General features: G+C 32.7%; 1 protein-coding gene across 1 annotated transcript in view; it reads right to left on the bottom strand.

Annotated features, from left to right (window-relative positions):
• Positions 1–158: 158 nt before the first annotated feature.
• The window catches only part of LOC108770143 (uncharacterized), a 39,824-nt gene continuing 17,202 nt past the window's right edge, over positions 159–22,780 (bottom strand). Inside the window, exons 2-9 of the mRNA XM_018521510.1 lie at positions 14,844–15,887; positions 7,785–8,028; positions 5,356–5,818; positions 4,656–4,786; positions 3,398–3,517; positions 2,133–2,150; positions 1,516–1,663; positions 159–1,032 (exon numbers count right to left, since the gene is read on the bottom strand). Coding sequence (XP_018377012.1) covers positions 936–1,032; positions 1,516–1,663; positions 2,133–2,150; positions 3,398–3,517; positions 4,656–4,786; positions 5,356–5,818; positions 7,785–8,028; positions 14,844–15,881 — 2,259 coding nt within the window. The 5' untranslated portion in view covers positions 15,882–15,887 and the 3' untranslated portion in view covers positions 159–935. The remainder of the gene's footprint in view (positions 1,033–1,515; positions 1,664–2,132; positions 2,151–3,397; positions 3,518–4,655; positions 4,787–5,355; positions 5,819–7,784; positions 8,029–14,843; positions 15,888–22,780) is intronic.

Here is a 22,780-nt window from a genome sequence, read left to right as displayed (position 1 = left end):
GAAATAAAATTTCAGTTATAGTAAACATGTATAAACATTCAATATTTTGTTTAAAAAATATTTTCTTCTTCTTATGGAAAAAGAAAATATGTTACACATAGTTTATATACAAAAAAATAAAATTTGAAACATTAATCAAATTAAGTGAATGTAAAAAATCCAAATCAAACTTAGATGTGGAATTTATAAATAATTCATGACGATATTCGTATGAAAATCTTAAGTTATAATTGGGTCTTGTCAAATTTTCATTCATAAGTCGTCATTCAGTCTCTGAATATTTGTCAGTGAAACGATTTCTCGAGATAATTAAGAGACATGAATTGATCAATTCGCATACAGAGTTACATTATACAGATAGCAGACCGTGAATCACGAACAGTAATGAGAATCCTTTCTGTTGACCAACGAATTTCTGTTATTTCTCGTATGAATCACGAATTATGTGTAGCATCTGACATTATCTTAGTATAAAATACATTATATGCTTAAGAAAATTTTACAAGGTTTTTCAAGTAGTAAGTAGATTTAGATAACATTTTGCAAAATGTATGCAACATTAAATCATTTGTGTCGATACAATATATTCCGCATAAAATTGATAATTTTTCTTTTTGTGAATAAAATTAATTTACATAATCATTACATGTTTAGTGCTCTTTTATAACATATGTATGTCTTAATAGTTACACAATAAAAGGATCACAATAACTCGTCAATGTATTATTCCTTTACAATTGTTGAGGTAAAGGAGCAAAAAGCGAAAGGATATATAATAGCACTAGATTCAATAAATAAAGCGATTTAATATATATATTTTTGTCTCATATTTCTGTCTCTATATAACACGCTATATACATTACGTACATTTATTTGTATAAAATACTGCATTTGATCTCTGTCTGATTGGCAATGTTTTCCTTCATGTATAAATACTAAATAAACCGGTCTTTGCAGTATATCTCATCCGAGCCATCTCCGCAATCGTCAAATCCATTGCACTTCATTCCTTTCGCAATACATCTACTGTTTCTGTACAATACAATAGAAAAATTTTACATGTATAAAACAACAATATATTTGAATTAAAATTTTGCAAATTTTTTTCTGTTCTCTTTGTAAAAACATTCTTATTTTTTCCAAGATCTAAAAATATATGATGTGTTGAATTCAAAAATTCAATTTCTTTCGACAAAAATCGAAATATATTAAAAAATATCAAAATATTAAAATATTCGACACATTCAATGAACAGTTACAACAGTTATTTCACAGAAAAAATTAAAATGTTCATTATTTAATGATCCATAAATAAAGTTGTTAGATCTGTTAAGGATAAATTGATAGACATGTTAAGAATAGAAAAGAATGTAAATTTAAAAAGAGAAATTTAATTTCACGAAAAGAAAAAAAAACATCTATTCTAAGATATCTTCTTAATGAGAATGTTTTTTTAATTATTACATCTCTTTCTCTCTATCTTTTATGCACAGAAAATTTAAAATATTGACTTACTGGCATGTAAATTCGTGTTTATTGCATCGCCCTTGGCATCCATGAGGTTCATCTGTTCCATCGCTACAGTCCGCCAGTCCATCGCAAAACCGATCTTTCTGTATACATTCCCCATTGATACAAGTAAATTCGTCTTTCGATGAGCAAACTGAATCGAGAATAAAAATTATTATTTAAACCAGTTTTTTTCGGCAATTTGCCTTTGTTCAAATATTCAGTAACTCGAAACAAGAGATTTTTAATTTTGATTCTACTGAAATTATATTTAAGTTACTTTTAGAAATTCAACTGCCTTTCTTGAATATTTAACAAATGTGTGTGAATTATAAATTTGTATATTTAATTATTTTCATATTTATACAGGAAACTCAACTGTGTATTTATCTATGAGTTTTTTTTCTGGAATATTCAAATCCCAGATGTATATAATAAGTAATAAATATAAATACATTGTTTGAATAAAAATGGGTTAATTTGTAGGTATATCAAACGTTAATATTATGCGAGAAACCGTATAAACAATTTCACCGTTCTATTAATGAAATTGTGCATTAAGGATTCAGCGTGCAGAAATTATACAAAATATACATGCATTTCAAATATAAATATGTACTCACACCAACCAAGATCATGACCTATAAAAGAAACAAAGAAAAAAAGATATGAAAAGAGTCATCAAGCGATGTAAAAGGAGAACTACTAGAGAATAACTTTTTCTGTTTATAATTTTGTATAAAATATCCTATCTTCTTTTTGTCTATATTTTGCAAGAACATTAAAATGTCTTGGAGATATGCCCAAAGAGTGTTTGAGAAGTGCTCAAGAACAAAATATAAAGTAAATTCTTATTGCAAATAATATTTTGAAAAAAACCGATAATATTTTTATCACGGCATCTACCATTTTGCTGCAACAAAACTTAAACAAGTGCAACTAAAGGAATACTTAATAAATATAAGGCACCGTATTGCTTGATGGATTTGTTAAATTTTAGATTACGATCAGAATTTAAGTCCCTACAAACAATCTTAAGAAAATTAGTGAGCATTCTTCTTTTGTTCTATTCGTCTCCTCGAGCTATTGTATTACGGTATTTCGTCTGAGATACATTTGTCTCGAATTAGGCGGTACATATTCTAAGGCACATCCTTTTTTCGTATTGCATTTTGCTCCAATTTAAGATAGATGTCTATAAGCGAGCGTTAATTGCTCTTTTTAATAAGGTTTACATGAGAGAAGGTACTTATATTTTTTCTTTTTAATCTTTATAGTCTTCCTCATAGTTACATAATAGGTTGAATTCTGATTGTTACTTCTATTTTTTGTATATGTTTTTTATAGATCTTTTTAATTTAACTTCTGCACTGTAATAATGCTTTCAATGTTTTTTACAATTACGATGGGATTTTTAACTTTTGACAACTACGATGAGATTAACTTTTGACTCAAAATTTTATAAGAGAGGACAACCTTTACAAGAACACAAGAAAAATGCCATTACTAATCGAGTTTATATTGAAGGACCAAAGAATATCGTTGCGAGCATTTCAATAAACAACACGTATTTACATCAATTTATACCATGTATTAATTTATCGAAATTCTAATTGCCGTTTGTAATATTTTAATATTTAAAAATTTTTATCAACATTGAGAATGACCCGATCCGCGTCGAAACGTACGTAATCTCATATTTATAATTTTTAGAATATATTTTTGTTTTGTGTATTTCTGGCACGTAGCCCTTCAGATTATTTGATTTACTTAAGAAAATTGCTGTTTTATCATATACATGTAGCGTAACATTTTTGTTTGTACATTTCATTTGAATATTACGACATCTCAGACTATCATTATCGCAATAAAACGCTGGAATGCTCACCTAACGTGCAATTAATCTCGTCAGTTGCGTCCCAGCAATCTATCTTTCTGTCGCATCTCCTCTCCAACGGAAGGCAGGAAGTCTTGTTACCACACTGAAAATGCGTCTCCAGATTGCAGACTGCAAAAGAACGTGTAGTACTATCTGATAACATCGTATTCTATTTGCTTTGCGTACTTTATATTTGCATACCTCCATACCCATATTAAATATCGCAAGGCGTTTTCGATATAAAATCAAATGAGCGAGAGAATTGCTGAATTCTTTTATAATAAATTATCAACATAATTTATCATAAAAGTGTTAATCCGTCTCAATCGTGAAAACGAACATTGAATGACTTTTAAAAATAATTTTACATGCTTATAATTCTGCGAATATATATGTCAAAGCTGCGATAAAATTTCTTTATCTTAGAAAAGAATTTTGTATATTTGTGTTTCATTACGGCTTGCATATCTTAGCTCGACTATATGGCATTCGTAATTTACTTTTTATTAAATTCCATCAATCGATATCGAATGATTTTAATTCGGAGTTGTGCTATGACTTTAACGCAGAAAATATGATTGGAGCGATACTGAAGTAAAAACTGACAAATCGAAGCCTCGCAAATAATAGTAAAGAAGAAAAGCCGATAACAGAAAGTTATAGGTCACTACAAACTAGGGCAATGCGGTATATTTTAACAAGAGACAAATTGCATGTGGATGGACACGACCGGCTTACGATATAATCAAGATCACAAGCGAGCAATATTCACATTATTTAATTATATTTTTCGTATAATTATATAGTACTTTTTTAAGCTGCAATTAACGTGTAATTCTCCGCTTTTCTTTATAATTATCACGCTTACGAATTACAATATAATCCAAACACTTAATTAATATTTCTCACTGCAAAACTCATCATTTTCATTAAAAGAAAAGCAAATCCTAGATTTGTATTAGAACCTTGCCATTTGGAAAAAGGCTAAATAAAACGTGGCAAAACAATCTCAAAACCCGTGGGTTATCTCCGAGTCTACATTTATTATTAAATGCTAACGTTTTTCGAACATTGCGGTTCACATCGAGGCTAATCCGCGAAACGCATAGCTTCTTAATAGAAATTACAGAAAGTACCTGTAGTACATGGAAAGCAATCTCAAAACTCATTTGTAATAAAATGTAATACCCCGTCGTTTCAAATCTCGTATTCTAAAGGGAAACAAATGCATGGATTGTTTCAACTATAATTTGTAATTTATACTTACCGCAATCATACTCGTCCGAATGATCGTAACAGTTCATATGCCCATCGCAACGCTTATCTAAGGGGATGCACAACGTGTTGGAACAAGTCCATTCTTCCTCCAAGCAGGAGAAGCGTTCAACCTTTTCGCATCTTTAACAAAATAAAAAAACTCGTTAGAATAGATGACAGATTGATTATAAATTAAATTAAATGAATGAAATTAACTTATTATAATTAAATCTCTGCGTCTCTAAGAGGATAAGAATAATGAAACTGATGATTTATCATAGTTTCTATACAAACATAATTATCATTTACGTAGCTATTCTTACATAACTTGTATATAAAATATCTTGTATAAAAATATGTTTTAAAGAATGTCGATAATAAAAATAATACATATGTCGCACATTTTGTATTTTATAAGATTATAAGATAGGAGTACATAATAATCATATAATAATTACAACAATCACGAAATGAAAAAATAAGAATTATGATAATTAAATTATTAATATAATGTTAGTATAATATAGTACTAAATTATTAATAATGAAAGGACTGTATATAATTATAATAATAAGAGTTATTGTCTTCTCTTGAGTCACTAACAAAGACAATGATCGACGCTTAGAAAGAATCCACCGACTGCTACCTACCAATACGTAATATTAGAATGAATCCCGACGCTACCGATAAAAAAAAAAGCAGTGACAAACCTGAATGCGTCCACGTCGAGACGACGGCATTTCTGCCTATTCAAGGTACAAAAACCACCGCATCCGGTGGGATCGTTGCGGTCACGGATTCTCCTACATATCGGCACTATTTCGCCGAAGATGGCAACGCACACCTCGCCCTCGAAGCAATCATCGCAATATCTCGTCGCATTAATAACGTTCTGACTCGCAGCTTCCGTTTCCACGCCTTCGATTGACGGCGAAGTGCTTCCCGGAAATGACAGATTGCCGCTTATAGGATCGCTCATGGTAAACATACCCCCGGCAAACGTTTCTTCTATGTCTGTCATCGATGTTAACGTCATCGTATCGGTCGTCGCAGTCGTCAGATTCGACTCGTCGTTCGCGGGCGTGATCGGCTCACCGGAAGTAACGTTCTGCCCCGTCAACCTGCTCGTCGACGACTTCAGGTACTGCTGAATAATCTGGAGCTTCTCGGGCTCTGAAAAAAAAAGGAGGCGTGACGCGATCAATCATCGCGACTGAAAAAGCTCGTTACCGCATTCCCGCGACAACGGAAGTGCAGATAAATTAATTAATATATTGTAAACGCGGTTGAGACATCAAAAAATGCAACCAGTATCAAAAAAATAAACAATCGTACTGTAACGTGAAAAGAGCCCTCAAAAATCACACAAAAGTATACATATCTCATACCGTGTTTTCTTTCCAATTATTTGAGCCATTGTTTGGTTTTCAAAAATTTTATCAGGGGGCAAACAAAGCTTAGTTGAATTTTCGTTAAAAGATCATTTTTGACATGCAAGAAAAATAAATTGAAGAAAATAAAATTACGTACGTTCTCCTTTGTTCTTTTTTTAACTTTTTAATTTTTTTTTATTGTACAAAAGAACCGAACTTAATAAACCCATTTATTATTACACAAAAGAGAGAAATGAAATAGAAAAGAGGAATTCGCAAATGTAAGGTAGCATTTCCTCGAATTTTCTCGTTAATTTTGGAAAACGAAGAGTCGAAGGTGGAAAATAGAAAAAGAGAACGAAAGCTTCTCTGTTCTCGGTTGCGCCGTTAGGGGTTGAAGGAACAAGCCTGAGAGAAACTTTCTCTCGAGCCTCGGGATTCCAGACATAATACTGAACGTTCGCGAAGTACACGGTCGTTGGCTCTCGCCACTTTTCATCGCGCATAGTACTCGCGGCCGCGCTTCAGCGCGATCGACCGTGCGCGCGGACACGGCCGGAGGAAACGTTCTGTTGACCCCGCGGTTAAATTCATCTCGTTGAAGCAATTGCCACGCTTTGCGTCGAATTAAACCTCGGCCGTCAGCTGGCGGGATGCAGATACTTTTAATTGCCCGAACGATAAGGCGACGGCGCCGGCGATGGCGAGTGTATCGTTTATTCCCGGCTAATATATGATGTCCCGGCACGCAAGCCCCTTCGCTCAGAATACCTTCGAACAATAAAGACTTGCAAATTTGTCATTAAGCTCTGTATTATCGTAAACTATCAAGGAACTGTATGTCATTAATATCAATGTAACGACGAAAGATAATATGTATTAATAACAATGTTCAAAGTAAAACTGTTATAATATCATAAAGAGTAGACAAAAATTAGAGAGGTAACGGAATTTCATTGGATTTTCATAATAAAAATGAAAAATTTCTGAGAAACGAAGATATTGTAGAGTAGATCTAAAGTATCTACTATGCACACTTCGGCGATACGGAAGTGAATTAATATGCAGTCAGCATGAGCGCGAGATGAATTAAGCTTCTATATGATAGATCAATAAACATTCTGATCGAACGATTAATCTCGGGAATAATATTTCATTCTGACAAACGTATATCTATCCAGCGAACTATTTCTAACGTTTCATTAAACCTTCATCGGGTTACTGCTATTACTTTATGTAAGCAATAAAACGCGCGCGCAATTCCAGTATGCGTTTTATTTAATCTCTCTTGATAGTTTTTTAAATGAATTAACGACGAAACAAGTAAGGAATAAGCGTCTTAAGAAACTACTATAAAATGAAATAACTTTGGCCAAAGTAGTTTAATGTCCAGGCAGCGCACGTATCGAAATCGAAACGTAGATGTCTTAAAAACGTTTTTAAAAATGTCTTGCGTTCTGATTTTGAACATACGTACATATCTAGGCATTTTTTTTTTCAGCCAAAATTATCCTATTTTACAATATTCTAAAGATCTCGGTAAATGTCTTTTTCAGGGATCTGAAACTAAATAATTCTTATTTAACAAGTGGATATTATAATCAGAAGAAACGTTTTAGAAAATTATGTAAAAATGAACAACAGTAAAAAACATTTACGAAAGAATATACATCATGAGGTAGGTTCGAAAACAGATTTCCCACTTAACAAACAATAATGGAAATAAAATAATAACATCAGAGTAAATAAAATAAAGATTTATTTACCGAAGACGATGTACAGTGCGACTCCTGCGACCCCCAGCAAGATCAGCACGACGATCAGCAGGGGTATGAGCGGGCTCGAGCATCCGGATGCCTTTAGGGGACGAGCCAGGTGTAACGTCCAACCGCGACGATGCTTATCCAGGCGCGCCGGTTGCGGTGGCGGCTCGTTTCTGACGCTTCGACGTAAATTAGCACGATTCTGCGAGGTAGGGGTGTGCGTCCGTGTCGGCAGGGAATAGGCCCTCTAAAACAAAAAAGAAAACGGAACGTAACGTAACGAATCCTAAAATAGGTTGCGAATTTATACAAGAGATAGCAGAAGATATCTAATTCTAGGAGCGCGTAATTCTATATAGATATACTTGTCTATAAAAAAAAGAAATGAAAATTAAAAAATAATTTATTGAAAAGAAAAAAGATTGACCTGAAAGAAAAGGTGTCGTACAATATCTGGAGACACTTAGTTTCTCGACGCTGAGCTATGACGCGAGTAAATCTTACAATGTCCGAATATATTTAGAATTAAAAAAATAACATTTTCAATTTGTTACACAGAAAAAAGACTTATTCTTAAATCAACCATAATATACTCATATATAAGCAAAAATATTATAATCTTGCTTCAAAGATATCAATCTTGATTTGATTAAATTTGTTTTGATGCAAGTTACTTTGCACTTAATTCAAGACTTACTCAATTAAAAATCTTATATCAATACAAATTAAAGACTAAAATTTGTAAAGCAAGATTACAATATTTTTGGTTATATATGAGTATATTATGGTTGATTTAAGAATAGTTTTTTTTTCTGTGTACCAAGCGTGATCGATCCTTAAATAGAACATGTATTATGGAATTATTCGAATTGGATTCCAGTCAGAATTGTTTAATTATTCCTTAAATTTCGATTGTATTTTCTAAGGAAAACGAAATAATTTCCAAGAATCCACACACATTACGAACAGTTCCATAATACATGCCCCGATCTACTTCTTAGAGTTTCATTAACATAATCGTAGTTGGCGTTTTAATTATGTATTAAAGTCACTTAAATTGCAACGAAAGGTACAGAGTTTTGCATGATAAAATTTAAATGAGTAGATTACGTCAGAGGAATTATATCCCTGCGTTCGACCTTCGCTTTTACGATTTTTTGCGTTTAACGAGCGATGCAGCAAAAAGAATATCGGCTTGCAAAAACAACTACCACTATAATTTAAGAATTGCTGGCCTACTGCAATAATGTGCTTTCGTAATTTTTGCTGACACGTCGCTCACTGACGACGACGACGACGACGAGCGTCGCCGTCGCGATCACGTCGGGCTATAGATAGATATCTTCCACTTCCGCTCCGTTTTGTTTCTTTACGTCGGTACAGCGCCAGACGGCAACCGTTTTCTTCTTCTCTCGAGGCTGTCAACTCTCGTGACTCTCGTGCGAGCCGGGAAATCGCGAACGAGCCATCCCGGCGAGCCGCGAATACGACCTCGCGGTACCAAAACGCGCCTCGGTACAATTTCTTACCGCTTGTGTTCTGGTATTTTATTTACCGTCCTCCACTCTAATCACCCGCTCACGATCTATATTTGATCCCCACGCGTCGTCCAGAACTTTCAATCAAAATATGCACGGATATCCGGTGAATATTCTAGGAAATCCATTAGTCTATCCAAATACGCCGCGACAGACTTTTTATGTCTTTTACGTAACCGCGTAACTTACATCGTGATTTGAAATTATTTATTATCTGAAAAGTTCTTTACTTAAATGTAAAAATGTTTTATAGCCGTAGATTAGGTAACATTAAAATAATACATATATATATTTCTTGTCGAAGCAAAAATATTCGGACAAAGATTAAATGCGGCATAATAAATATGAAGACTAAATATAAGACGCGTCGGAAGTGTTACAAAATATTTTTGTAACCTTGTCGAAATTTTACATATCGCGGAAATTCTAATTCACGTTTTATTTATGACGGCGATGATAACTTAAGCTTCTCTCAGCCATGATTTCTTAGCTATCGTTAAAATGTCCGGATAATAGTCTCGAATTATCTATATAGAAAGCATAATACAAGCTGCTCGAAATAGAATTATAATGCGAATTTATATTTAGCCGTTTGTGAACAATCCCAATATTATATTTATTCTTTCGGATAAAAAGTTTTTCTTTTGTCTTCATCGAATACGATAGTACTCTTAAAAGAAGAGTTTGACAAATATCATCACAAGTAATCATGCCAATAAGAGCCGACATGCTGTTGATATGTATATATTTATTCAAGTATATATAAAATATTAATTACGCAAACGTTTCGATCCTTTGTTTAGGATCATCTTCAATGCTATTCAAATTAACGCTTTCGTCGCGAATGTCGAGAATTAAGAATTAAAACTAAGTTTACAATTAAGTGGCTATATTTCATATAATATATATTATATAATTCCTACAGATTATCAATGCATCAATGCGTTCCATTCGTCCAACATAGATCGATATATGGATCACGAGATCCACATGTCGAACGGACAACAACAGTCTGACATAGCTTAACATTTAATCTGTCAATTTTATGGGGATCTATAATTTGGACGAATAAATGCATTATCACGTCATAATGACGGATGTCTGCTACCTGGGTCATCATACACTGCACCTTTTATCCTATTCAATGTGATTTTTTAAATACGAGTAATTAAACTTCACTATATCCCTCCAGTGGTGATGTCATGCAACTGCTTGTTGAAAACTGAACATATTTGACATACCTTGGACATCCCTATCTGTGTATAACTTTAGTACAGAATGTCCAGATAACATTCTTGGGTCGCATTTCAGATATCCAATATAGAGCGACATAACAGAACTTTTCTATGTTGGATGTCGAATTGTTGCTCCGGTTTTGATGTTCACCAATTTGATCAGTCATACGTACAATCGTCAGACTCGTATTAACTATCAATTTGTAACCGTAGTTTTATTTACAATTTTTTACTTGTCTATGGTTTTATTATCAAATTGTAAATACAATATATTTTATTAATTTTATATTAAATATTTAAATACATGTACATTTAAAGTGATTTTATAGCATATAATTATTATTTTTACATAAAAATCTTTTTTTTTTATTATGTAATATATATTAAAACTTAATCTAACAATAATTATTAATTAAAAATTATATTTTAATGGTTCAATTCAATTATTCAACGTCAAAAGAACTTCGATTCGCATATATCTAAAAATTTTCAAAAGAAATACATAATAATATAATTTAATATAAATTTTATGACCCACTATATATTCATAGAAAATAAATATATATTTATTTATATGTAATTTAATTCCTATAAGTATAGATATTTTTGTAATATACTTTTGTATAAATATTATTTAATTATGCTATTATTAATTATATTTCTGTAAATATATAAAATAAATGATATATTTACAAAAAATCACATAACATTGTATACTTTATATTAGAGAACGTAACTACTTGCATAGAATTCTATCGAGATCTAGTAATGTGCGTTTCTTAAGTACCACATAATTTTTCTACACGAGCATATCCGACGATGAAACTTTACCTGCATTTAAGGCGCTATTCGACTCTCGCGAGCGCCACTAACTGAAAACAATCACATTTAACAACGCGCGAAGAAGAGATAAGAGCAGTTACAATTGTACACTCCGCCGCGGAATGTCAAAGATGTCGATCGACCGTTTCTGTCACGAAGCTCTAAAAATCGGGCTTCTCTTTCTCTCTTTTACGTCCGCTCATGCGTATACTCCGGCACGCGTTACGTGCACGTGTGCAGCGGTGACGTAACACGTTGACGGCGTCGTGCTTCGCGTTTGCATTTGCATATACATACGTCTCCACGCGTTAATTTTCGTTCAATGAGTGAACAAGGCCACGAAATTCGCAAAATTGAACAATGCGGCGATCTAATCCTGGCCTTTTAAAAAGAACTTGCCTTTTAAAAATAATTGCGCAATCTCAATTATAATTTTATATATAATAACTTTAAAAATAGATTTTTCTATATATAAATCTACACGTATATATAACACATAATATTTTTAAGTATATATAATATATATTTAATATATAACATATACAATATATAATTAATATATCATTTTCTAATATCATAAAAAAATCAACAAAAATTAATTCATTTGTTTAAATATCTTCCTCCGTGGGGAGAAAATATTGTCGTGTCCGATTCACACAAGCACAAAAATTATAAATAGTCACACTCTCAGTGCTCGGAATGCTGCAGGAGAAAAAATTGTTCTGTTTGAATCGATTTATTCCGGGACAGCGCGAACGCAGTCCCGACTACCAAAAATTATACGCCCGAGATACCCACTTTAGGGGTATTCGCAAGGGTCAGCTCGACCGTAGTGCAATGGAAGAGCCTCGCCCTGGAGGAACCGCCTTCCTGATCACGGTAGCCTCTGCGCCAGGTAAGTATGATTTCAGCGCCGCTTGAGTCCTTAATATTGACTAGACGGTGAATCTTAAATACGAGAAACCTACCCGTAAACGCGCCGCATAGCGACAAAGTACTCAACTAAAGGTGTCGTATAACAGTCAGTCGTTAAATCGAAACTAGTCGCACACGGTGGCTCTCCCCAACTCTCTTCCCCCTCTTCACACAACACCCTTAGCAATAATTCTAAATGTATTCTCGTATCATTGTATCATTATACCTAACATATAATATACAATATATATCAATTAATTAATTTAAAATGTAAAATTCTATTATTATTATAAATAATATGAATAATTTATATATGTATATATAGAAAATAATTAACATAGAAACATACAACACATTTTTTTAGTCTCGATTTCATTTTGTCTCAGTTTCTTGTGTCTCCTTATAAACTTATCGATTAACTGATTTGTGAAATGTAAAATTCTATTGTTATTATATCGTAACGACACTTCTGATTTTTACTAAAGTTTTTTCTATTTTATATCTTATATAACGCTATTTAAATATAAATTACAGCCGTAAAAATAAATTCATTAAAATTCAAGAAGTGACTTCATACTTTTGTTTCCGCAAATTAGAAAACTATATTTTTCATCTTCCTCTCTTAAAATACCGAAATTTCAAGAATTAAAATTAAAAAATAAAGATAAAATATAACTTAATAATTATAATTGAGTTAAATATTTTTTTAATGTATATTTATATTTTAAATACATCTTTCTTTAAATTATACATATATATGTATATATTAATTATATATAAATATATTATATACTGAAAAAATTTAAGAACAAATATTTAAATTATAATACAATATCTCATTCTACGAATAAGATTTAAAAATAACAAATTTAAAATAGTGATAATATACAGGTTTTTAATATTTTAAATAATACATTAGTGTAACAAAGACAACTGAAAGCAATAACGCAGATATGATATTAACGTATAAAAACCTATATTTGATATATGTTCATTTCTTTGTATTCTTACTTTTATTTTCTTACAGTCTATACAGATTCGAACATTTCGACCATGCTACAGACTACTCTCAGCGGGTTTACGTATTGTACTGAGAATAGAAGAGCCAATGCACGCCTAATGAACAAGATAATTATAACTTTAACCATTATAAATCTTCCTTCCTAATAGCTATATGATTATTAAGTTCTCTTACTAATAAGTTAGTAAGACAGATGATTCCACCAAAGGATCAAGTAAGAATAAACTAATTATTTACATTCAACTCACCAACAAGAGTGCAAAACAGTAATGCCATTATGAAGTAAAAATGATCAAATTTGGAGTAACAATCGTCAGACGATCTGTTCTCGTCAAAATGTAAAACATTAATAATTGAGCGTACCAATAATAAGTATGTATGAGTCAAAATAACGTTATACGCGATAGTAAATAAATAATAAAGAACAAGTGATAAATAAATAATAAAGATATGTCAGTGACATTATACCCGGTGAGAGAACAAAGTTCGATAATAAAATTGATTTCAAAAAAGGAATTCGTTGACAACTTAAAAGTATTGTACAACATATAAAATATGTTATTTTTAATTCTTACAAATTTAAAGGCTATCAAGAACAGACACATAATGGAGCAAGAACTCCGTATCAGATCGCGGATTGAGTGAATTTGTCTATAATCTTATATGTAACATCTCCGAAATAATTCTTTTTCCTAAATATTTTTCTCTATCTACAATCTCAATGACCTCAACGTTTTGACAATCAAAGTCATGTTTAAAACATAATCTGTGCTTAGTATAATAACAGATTCATCATTAGTGTTCGAGCTAATTTGATTTCTATGTTCCATATATAATCCTCATTTTTAACTTGCTTTTAGTTTATCCGATTTATATCTTCACATTTTTTACAGGAAATTTAATAGACAACTTTTGATATTGATTTTATATACAACTTTCATATTGATGGGGAGGACGTTCTTCTACACCTTAATCACTTTTCCCAACTTATTCATACTAAAAAAATACTAGTCTAACATTAAGATCTTTCATTATTTTGATAACTTTTCTATTATATTTGAAATATATAGGGGATCGTAAATCACCTTTTTTTCTCTCTTCATTATTCGAATTTCTGTTGTTCTACGACTTCATTGCATCTTTTTAATCTAATATTAATCGCGTCCAAATAAATTGCAAAGGGTAATCATATCCAAAAAGGTGTCAATTCAAAAATACAAATTATTATTATGATGTTTAAGATGTGGAAGTAAAATGGTTCTATCTACTATGCTCATTATCATTTCTCTTTTCTGTGGAGAAAGCAAAGAATGAAAATTGATACCTTCCCGAAAAGGTCGATTTTCTGTATCAATTAAATACTAAATAATTAATTTACTTACTTTTCTTAGCTTCAATTTAAAGAATATTGTCCAAAGAAACTTTTCGAGAAGTCATAAAAAAAACATCGATCTATAAATTTTGTAATATTTAAAAAAGAAAGAAAGAAACGGAAACAAGAAACAAGTCAATGCTTATATTAACAACTTACTTGGAAGGGATTCTGATCCTTGACATCGGTGTAGAATATCTGCGACTCCTTATTGTACCAACGATCCTGCGAGTATATTGAGTTAATCCTCATATCAGTTCCATTCCCCGACATTCCCAGTATCTTGTTCTGGGCACCCTCCACAACTTGGCCCAACATTTTATCGTTCTCCATATTCAGCAGGAACCTGGCCGTATTTTCTGTCCTATGCACTCCATACTCGGACGCGGGAAACGCGGCCGAGGAACTTCTCTTAGCGCCGATATCCCGAAGACTCGTCCTACTCACGATCGGATAGACTTTTATGTTCTGCGGCCTCAGAAGTGACTCTCGGAACAAGAGAGTGGACGCGTCTGGATGCCTATCCCGATGATTGTCTCCGTTCTCTTTCAGAATCGTGTCCTTGCTATCGATCAGCTCGTCCAATTTCTCGCAGGAGCCCGCGTCAGCTAATTTGCTTCTGCAATGTTTGCAGTCCTTCTTCCTGCGTCTGCGATTCGGTCGGCGATCAAACTGCGTCATCGAGACATCTCGTGACGAGTCTTCGTTCGCCTGAAGAGACACGGATACATTCTCTGAAACGTCCTCGGAGAGGGAAGGAACTGGGAGATCGGGAGATTTCCCAAAGACTTTCTCGGCATCATCTTCACTCGTCCTGGATAAAGTGGTCGTGGTGTCGTGATTCGTACTAATTCTGGAGAATAATGTCGAGTTTTGTTGAAAGGGTCTGTCGATCGTGGAGGATGACGGCCTGTTAATCCAAGCCTGCTTGGTGAGGAGACCTCCAGTCTCGGACAAATTTCGAGACTCGTCGGGATAAGACGTCCGCTCGGAAAGCTCGCAAGTGTTGGTTCCTGCACCGTTCGCGATGTTCTCATACAGGTTGCCTTCGGGATGCGGCGTGGCCCTCGCGACAACGGGGTTATCGATCACGTCGATTGTATCCGTACAAAGTTGCTGATCGCGACGGCGAGATTCAAGGGTGGACTGTTCTTGTGCTGCGCGCGACTGATCCTCCTCATAACCCTGGTTCTCCATCGGAATCTAAACAAAAAGATGTAATTATAAAAATTATGATTGGTTTATGACATCTTAAAACATTATATTTAAGATAATACTTAAGATGATCTTAAATATAAATTAAATTAAGATTTAATACATTAACGTTGCGATAATAATAACGATATTCGAAATATTCCTGTTTTCTAGTAACTTTGTGGAGTCAATCGCGTAAATCAAGTATGATAGTGCTCAATAAAGCCCATTACTTTTCCATTTCTTTAGCATCTCGTTTTATATGCCTGTTCCGTATTATATTATCGTTGCTGGTAAAAAATCTTTATTAATTGTAATTAAACTCGACAGTCCATTTTCGACAGTTAGTCTGGATTGTTCTTAATTATAATTCTTGAACAAAATAGATTATACCGTGGTAAGAATGTAAAACAATATAGTTAAGAAGGCGCATACACCACGAACGCCAGATGTGGATGGCCTAAATATTTGTATTTGAAATATTACAATAAAATAGACGTTTCGGTTTTAAATTAGACCTTCCTCAGTATTACAAAAATTGTCGGAAATAAATTATTACGCATATAAGTAAATTTAAAATATTACGAATATAAATTCTATACGTTGTCAGCGGAGGATTTAATAACGCTCAGTAATAGACTTGATTTTGATAGACGCAACGGTGTTCCACACAAATCAGATTGTCTACCAGATCCTGATAAGTGAATCAAAGTCAATAGGTGCACACTTTGCTCAACATCAATACAACGCAAAAGTTCCAATTTCTATCAAACATTATGTGTAAATTTTCTTAAATTAATAATATTGACAATGTACAACAAAAATATTTTATATGAAAATAACATTTGGAATACCAAGTTTAATTTAATTAAAAACGATCTGAATAAATAGTTTAAAATTAACATTATGTGTAAAATTTTCTTAAATTAATATTAATATTATGTTTACAATTAACATTATGTGTAAATTTTCTTAAATTAATAATATTGACAGTGTACAACAAGAATACTTTATATAATAATACATTTGGAATACTAAGTTTAATTTAATTAAATACCATCTAAATAAATAGTTTTAAATTAACAACGTCAAGAGAATGAAAAGATTAATATACAAAACTTTTTTTAACCAACCTGCGTTGAACGATAAAATACACAGCAATTCAGGACCTTATAGAGTCAATGTGATTGTGCTCAGCGTTAAAAACGTTATTTCAATTTTCATACGTGTCAGATAGTTTATATACATTCCCTGCGTTGGCAATGAAAAGTTCTAGAGTTATATAGAGGACGATAGTTTAAGTAATGGAAGATATGATTCGAGTAACTTTTTCGTATCATTTTGTTTATTAATATCGTGTGTTTGTTTTTTGATGAATATCATTTCTGATGTAAATTTTTTATGTTCTTTTATTCTAGTTCTTACTTTTCTTTTTGTTTGCCCAACATATGAAGATTCACAGCTCAAGCAATTAATTTTATAAACTACATTGCAAAGTTCCATTTTGTGTTAAGCTTGTATTTACCTGTTTTAATAATAGAATTAAGTTTATTCATTGGTTTGTAAGCGATTTTAAAACAATTCTTTTCAGCAATAGATTTAAACTTTTCTGAAATGTTTTTGATGTATGGCACTAGAAAATATTTATTAATTGAATTATCATTGTCAAAGTCCTGAAAGTTATTCTTATATAAATTCTTTAATCGAGATAACCATTTGATTCTTTTGTTAATAGTAATAAAAATTAAGTCTAAAGGATAGCCATTATTTAGCAGTGTATTAATCATCGTTTCTATATTTCTGTTGTAAATAAAATGTCTGTTTTGTCTTACAATTAAATTAATGTTCTTTTTTGGAAAAATACGCCTATTAAATATTTTATGCAGTTCTTATTTAGATCATTGTAATTGTAATAATTGATCATTGTAATAATATTTACGGGACACGTATAACTCGTAAAATGAAGAACGAAAGAAAGCGATGGAAAAGAGAATAAGAGAAAAACGTTACGAGGAGGATGAATTGAGTGTCTCGTTGGGAAGCATACTCGCGATTGTCGCAATTATCACGACTTGACTCTCTGATTGATCCCTGCTGGGCTCATGACGTCATCAAAACTATGCCTGTGGGACCATTCGTTTCTTCTTAATTTATCTGTGATGCTCACAATGATACGCTTAGATTTCCGCAATCTCGTACGTGTCATATAAGGTACGCGTATTAGAGAAGTGTTTTCCTATTTGATCGAAGATAACTGAGCAAACTATTCCCCTCATCCTTTGTCACTATCTACTTCTACATCCTTAGTAAGTAATATTCATCCCAAAAGAATACAATTTTAAAGATAAGATTTTTGGAAAGTCGGTACTTTTCCAAATTAAAATTTTTTAATTATAACTGTAAATTAATAGACAAATAATAAAACTGACGTATTTCTTTAAAGTTACTATAGCGCACATCAAAAGAATTAAATTACTATACTTTCTTTAAAGAGCTTTAGACGATTTATAATTTATCGGAGAGAGAGAGAGAGAGAGAATCAGAATAAAAATTTATTTATAACTTCATGTGTGCCACATAATTAAAAAAATATTCAAAATATCAGAAAATACGCTTATTTACATAAACATACAATTATCATACGTAGACACATATTACTGAAATATGTGATAAAATATAAAACACAATATAATAAAATTATAAATATAATAAAATATCATAAATATATAGTTTTACTTACTTTTAATTAAATGAAAAGTAAGATAAAATCGATTTGCAGAATGTTTGAAATGATTTTTATATGAAAATAATGAAAACGTTCTGACCGAGAAGATATAATATCTCATCATTATATTATTTTCTTCTAAATTAAATTAAATTTACGGTCTAATTAAAAAAAAAGTATTAATTCTTTAAATTCGTGCTATAAATAATGGAATTTTACTTTCCACTTAAAATTATATGCAATAATTCAATTCAACAAAATTTCACAATACATCATTTTGTTTGAAATATTTATCAGTTAATTAATTTAATACATATTTTTTTCATACGAGTTGTTTGTTCGGTTTTATTAGCCAATTTAACATCGAGATAAAAATTATCTTTCACTTTAGCGCGCTACTATTTTTCGTTTAAAATTTCTCTCAATCGTTCTCATTTGCTAAAACGTTCGCGTTTCGATGACGACAGCGAGCACTCGATTGCGAAGGATGCGTTCACGAGGTTGACGGGGTACAAAGGATCCATTCACTAATAAATACAATTAGCGCGTCGCCGCGCGCATCGAGATTATTCAGTTGCGCCAGCAATTCCCAGCATTCCCGTTAGATTAATCCCGATCGGCCGTCGCATCAAGAACCAATCGCGGCGATCCGATTAATTCCGCGCTGATTCAGCCGCGCGCGTTCTTGCGCCCGCGATGACGCACCCAGGAAACGCGGGTTCTTTACCCACGCACGGTGCCGTGTACTTTTCGCGAGGGAGACGTCATCATCGGGCGACACGGTGAAAATTTTAATATGCGAAGAACATACGCGAACATGGCTATACATTATTCACGATCTCTTATGCGCTCTCGCGAGCGTTCAATATAACCGCACGCAATTCCCATGAAAATGTGTTTGATTTCCTTCAGACTACGAAACGTACAGGATGTCCTCGATCAATTTTAATTTTCCACTAACAGTAATTATTCTAGCATTAAATAATGAATGGATAGAGAGAAATTCCTGGTGAAGAATACCGGAGGTTCAATACGTTTCACATGAAAAACACACAATTATCGAAAGGCATAAAATTTTAAGATTTTTATAAAAATCTCTTTTTCGGTTGAAAAATGAAATTTGGATAGAAAACGTGTTTAATAATAATAATTTTGTATAATTTTGTTTCTTTTACATTCTATTTAAAACGTCTATTCGTCGACTGATTCAGTACGTATTTATCCTCTTTATGTACACGTAACAAAATGGAGAAATGCTTTACTCGTTTTCTACGCGGTTTGTAGTAGACGTGAGATAAATGCACACAAAAGTACGCAGACGGCAAGCACGTATAGCGTAGACAAAGCACGTAGACTAATTTTAAAGTCTGCGAGCAAGTCTTGCTTACATATCGCATATTTCGACCGATCACATCAAAGCACCGTCGGCGTTCCTCAACGCGCCAACATGATACTGTGCTTATTTTTAGTTCTTTTTCATTCTCTTTTCTATGCAAAAGTATCTCCTTTAGACGCACATCTTCGCATTTCTCTCCGTTTATTTAACTTATTTTAATATAAAAAAGCTATTTAACAAAAAAGTTACAGATCAAAAGCTGCTAGATTTATTATCAATCTTTTCTGCACTTTTTCCTTTTTCTGATAAAGAGACTTCTATACAATTCTCGATCGATGCAAGAACGTTGAAAGTATTCTAATTTCAGCATCAAATAATAAAAAATTCAGAATTATATGTATAATGTATAATAATCGATAATATATAAATCTCGTCATATATAATTATATATGACTTTTAAAAGACAGCAAATCTTATAGAGCTAATTATTACAATTCATATCGTTAAATATAATTATAAATATAGAAATACACTAATGCATACCTATAAACGAACACATATAAACGTATATCTATAACGCGAAATGTACGAATTCTTATTCCGCGATCTTCGAAAAATCGCGAGATACATGATATATTGTGTGTTTTATTATTTTTACAGAATCGATGTAGAACGATCCTTGTGTTTTATTCAACGTAAATAAGAAATGTTTGAAGGACGAAGCCCTCCTTTTTCACCTGCATTTCCTGCAATATACATTCAATGAGCTATCATTAAAATCATTACATACGATTGCATCTCTCCAGCTCTTACCAAGTATACTTTTTAAAACCACTAACGGACGTTTCCCTCCTTACCCTCTCCTAACTTATAAATCTTTTTCTGCGCACAGGAAGGTATGTGTACACTGTATAAGTCATATCACGATCGCGATTGGCAGACCGTAATAAACCAACGTTTAACTACCTGAACAAACATCATTGTTTTTCTTAATTCCTTTACAATTTCCTTTCTTATCTAATTTATTATTAATCATTTCTAAAGGTTTATTCTTAATTGAAAGAGAAATCTCTCTGCTAAATTCTTAAGTTTTAACAATAAATATGGCAGACAAATTGTATTATATAATTCTGCTGAATTAAAAAATTAAATTTTATTTTATTAATAAAAGTAAGGTTGAAGTGTAATAAAAGAAGAAAATTGAGCAATCTTTCATAAAAAATCTAAAACTTTGCAAGAATAAAGCATATATAAATCCAATCGCGTAGTCATTTTCTGTTTCAGCTGATAACCGGTTCTAAAAATAAAAACAAAGTCTCACGTCTACAAAGTTTTTAGGAATTTTCGGATTACCAAATCTTCCTCGTAAGTTGCAGACATAGTGTATGAAAAGACGCGAGACAATTCTGGAGCATTCCGTATCCGTGTATAGAGAGGAATGTATGCCACTTTCACTATATCGCAACGTATGTTTACTACATGATGATGTTACTTTAAGCCACATTGTGCGTCAACAAACGGATAATTACGGGATATTAAGAATAATCGCTGTCAGGACAGCTCGCCCGTTTGCTCGAGAGAAATACGAATAAATACTGTACGTTTACACTATGGCCCTATTGTTATTCGCAGCGCATGCATGAAGGACGAAACGGAAGCAGGGTCGCTTTTCTCGTTCTCTTTTTGTCCGGTCGCGACTCCGGAAGTCACCAGGTGCATCCCGGGTATGAAAAACACGTTGCTGCGAATACTGATAATTAAATTGTAACTGGCCGGCTAATTACTTTCCGCACTTCTTTGTACGAAAAAAATACAGGCTATTTCGCTTGAAGTTCGAGATTTTCAGAAACCTTCAAAAATTGAGAAAAAAAATTAATTAACTACAGAAACTAATTTGATCCTTGAAACGACAATACTTATTTGAAATTCGAAAATATTTTTGCTCGTACACTAGAATTCTATTTATTTCAACATGTCAGGGAACAAAACAGTTAGTTCGGATAAAAGAGGTTCGCTAACTCTTCTCACTATGAGCACTTCTTATTATTATAGTTTCGATCGAGGGGTATGTCACTTTCGAGTCAAATAAACATCGTTGCTCGACTCTCGCTGACTCGGTTTGATTCGCTCCTTTATTTTCACTGGCTTCTATTGATTCCTCGCATTATTTTACCTGTTTGCGCTCGTTGATTCGCGCCGATTCATTTCTTAAACGCACCGACTCGCTAAGACTCGCACTGTGACTCGAGAGTGATACGCCCCTCGGTTTCGATAATAGGAACGCGTTCAAAAAACTAAAGTTGAGCTCGTCGAGCTCCTATCATCCAAACTACGACGTTCAGCTATAAATTCAAATATTTGAAATTAAACATAAATTTGTTCATATACAGTAGAAATAAACGAAGTTCTATAACTGTATCATCTTCTTTATCTAAGTAAGTAAGTATGAGTAGCACGTTCTCTAAGAAGAGAGGAAGAGACTAAAGGAAGTTTAAAACAAAACACTACAAAATGACCATCCTATATAACCAGCATGTTCAATACAATAATAAGACATGGTATGCATCGATAATCGACTTTACAAAGTGTTCGATAAAATCGAATTCAAGTAGATGGGCCATCTATGAAAGTCCATTGAACGTAATGAAGGACGTACGTTATAATTTACAAGCCATAATGAGTGATATTATCAATAAACGGGTAGCATACAAAGCCAAGGCCTATAGCGGCTTCTGCATCGCAGAAGGTCCGCAGGCGCCGATCGGTCGCTCGTACTAATGGTTAATTACTTCTCATGTACGCTTATAGGGATGCCGTCTCTCCTTACGTCAAGTGGTGTCC

The sequence above is a fragment of the Trachymyrmex cornetzi genome, unplaced genomic scaffold (assembly GCF_001594075.2).
Source record: "Trachymyrmex cornetzi isolate Tcor2-1 unplaced genomic scaffold, Tcor1.1 scaffold99, whole genome shotgun sequence".
NCBI lineage: Eukaryota > Metazoa > Arthropoda > Insecta > Hymenoptera > Formicidae > Trachymyrmex > Trachymyrmex cornetzi.
Note: the sequence above shows the minus strand (reverse complement) of the source record. Positions and strands in the feature narration are given on the sequence as shown.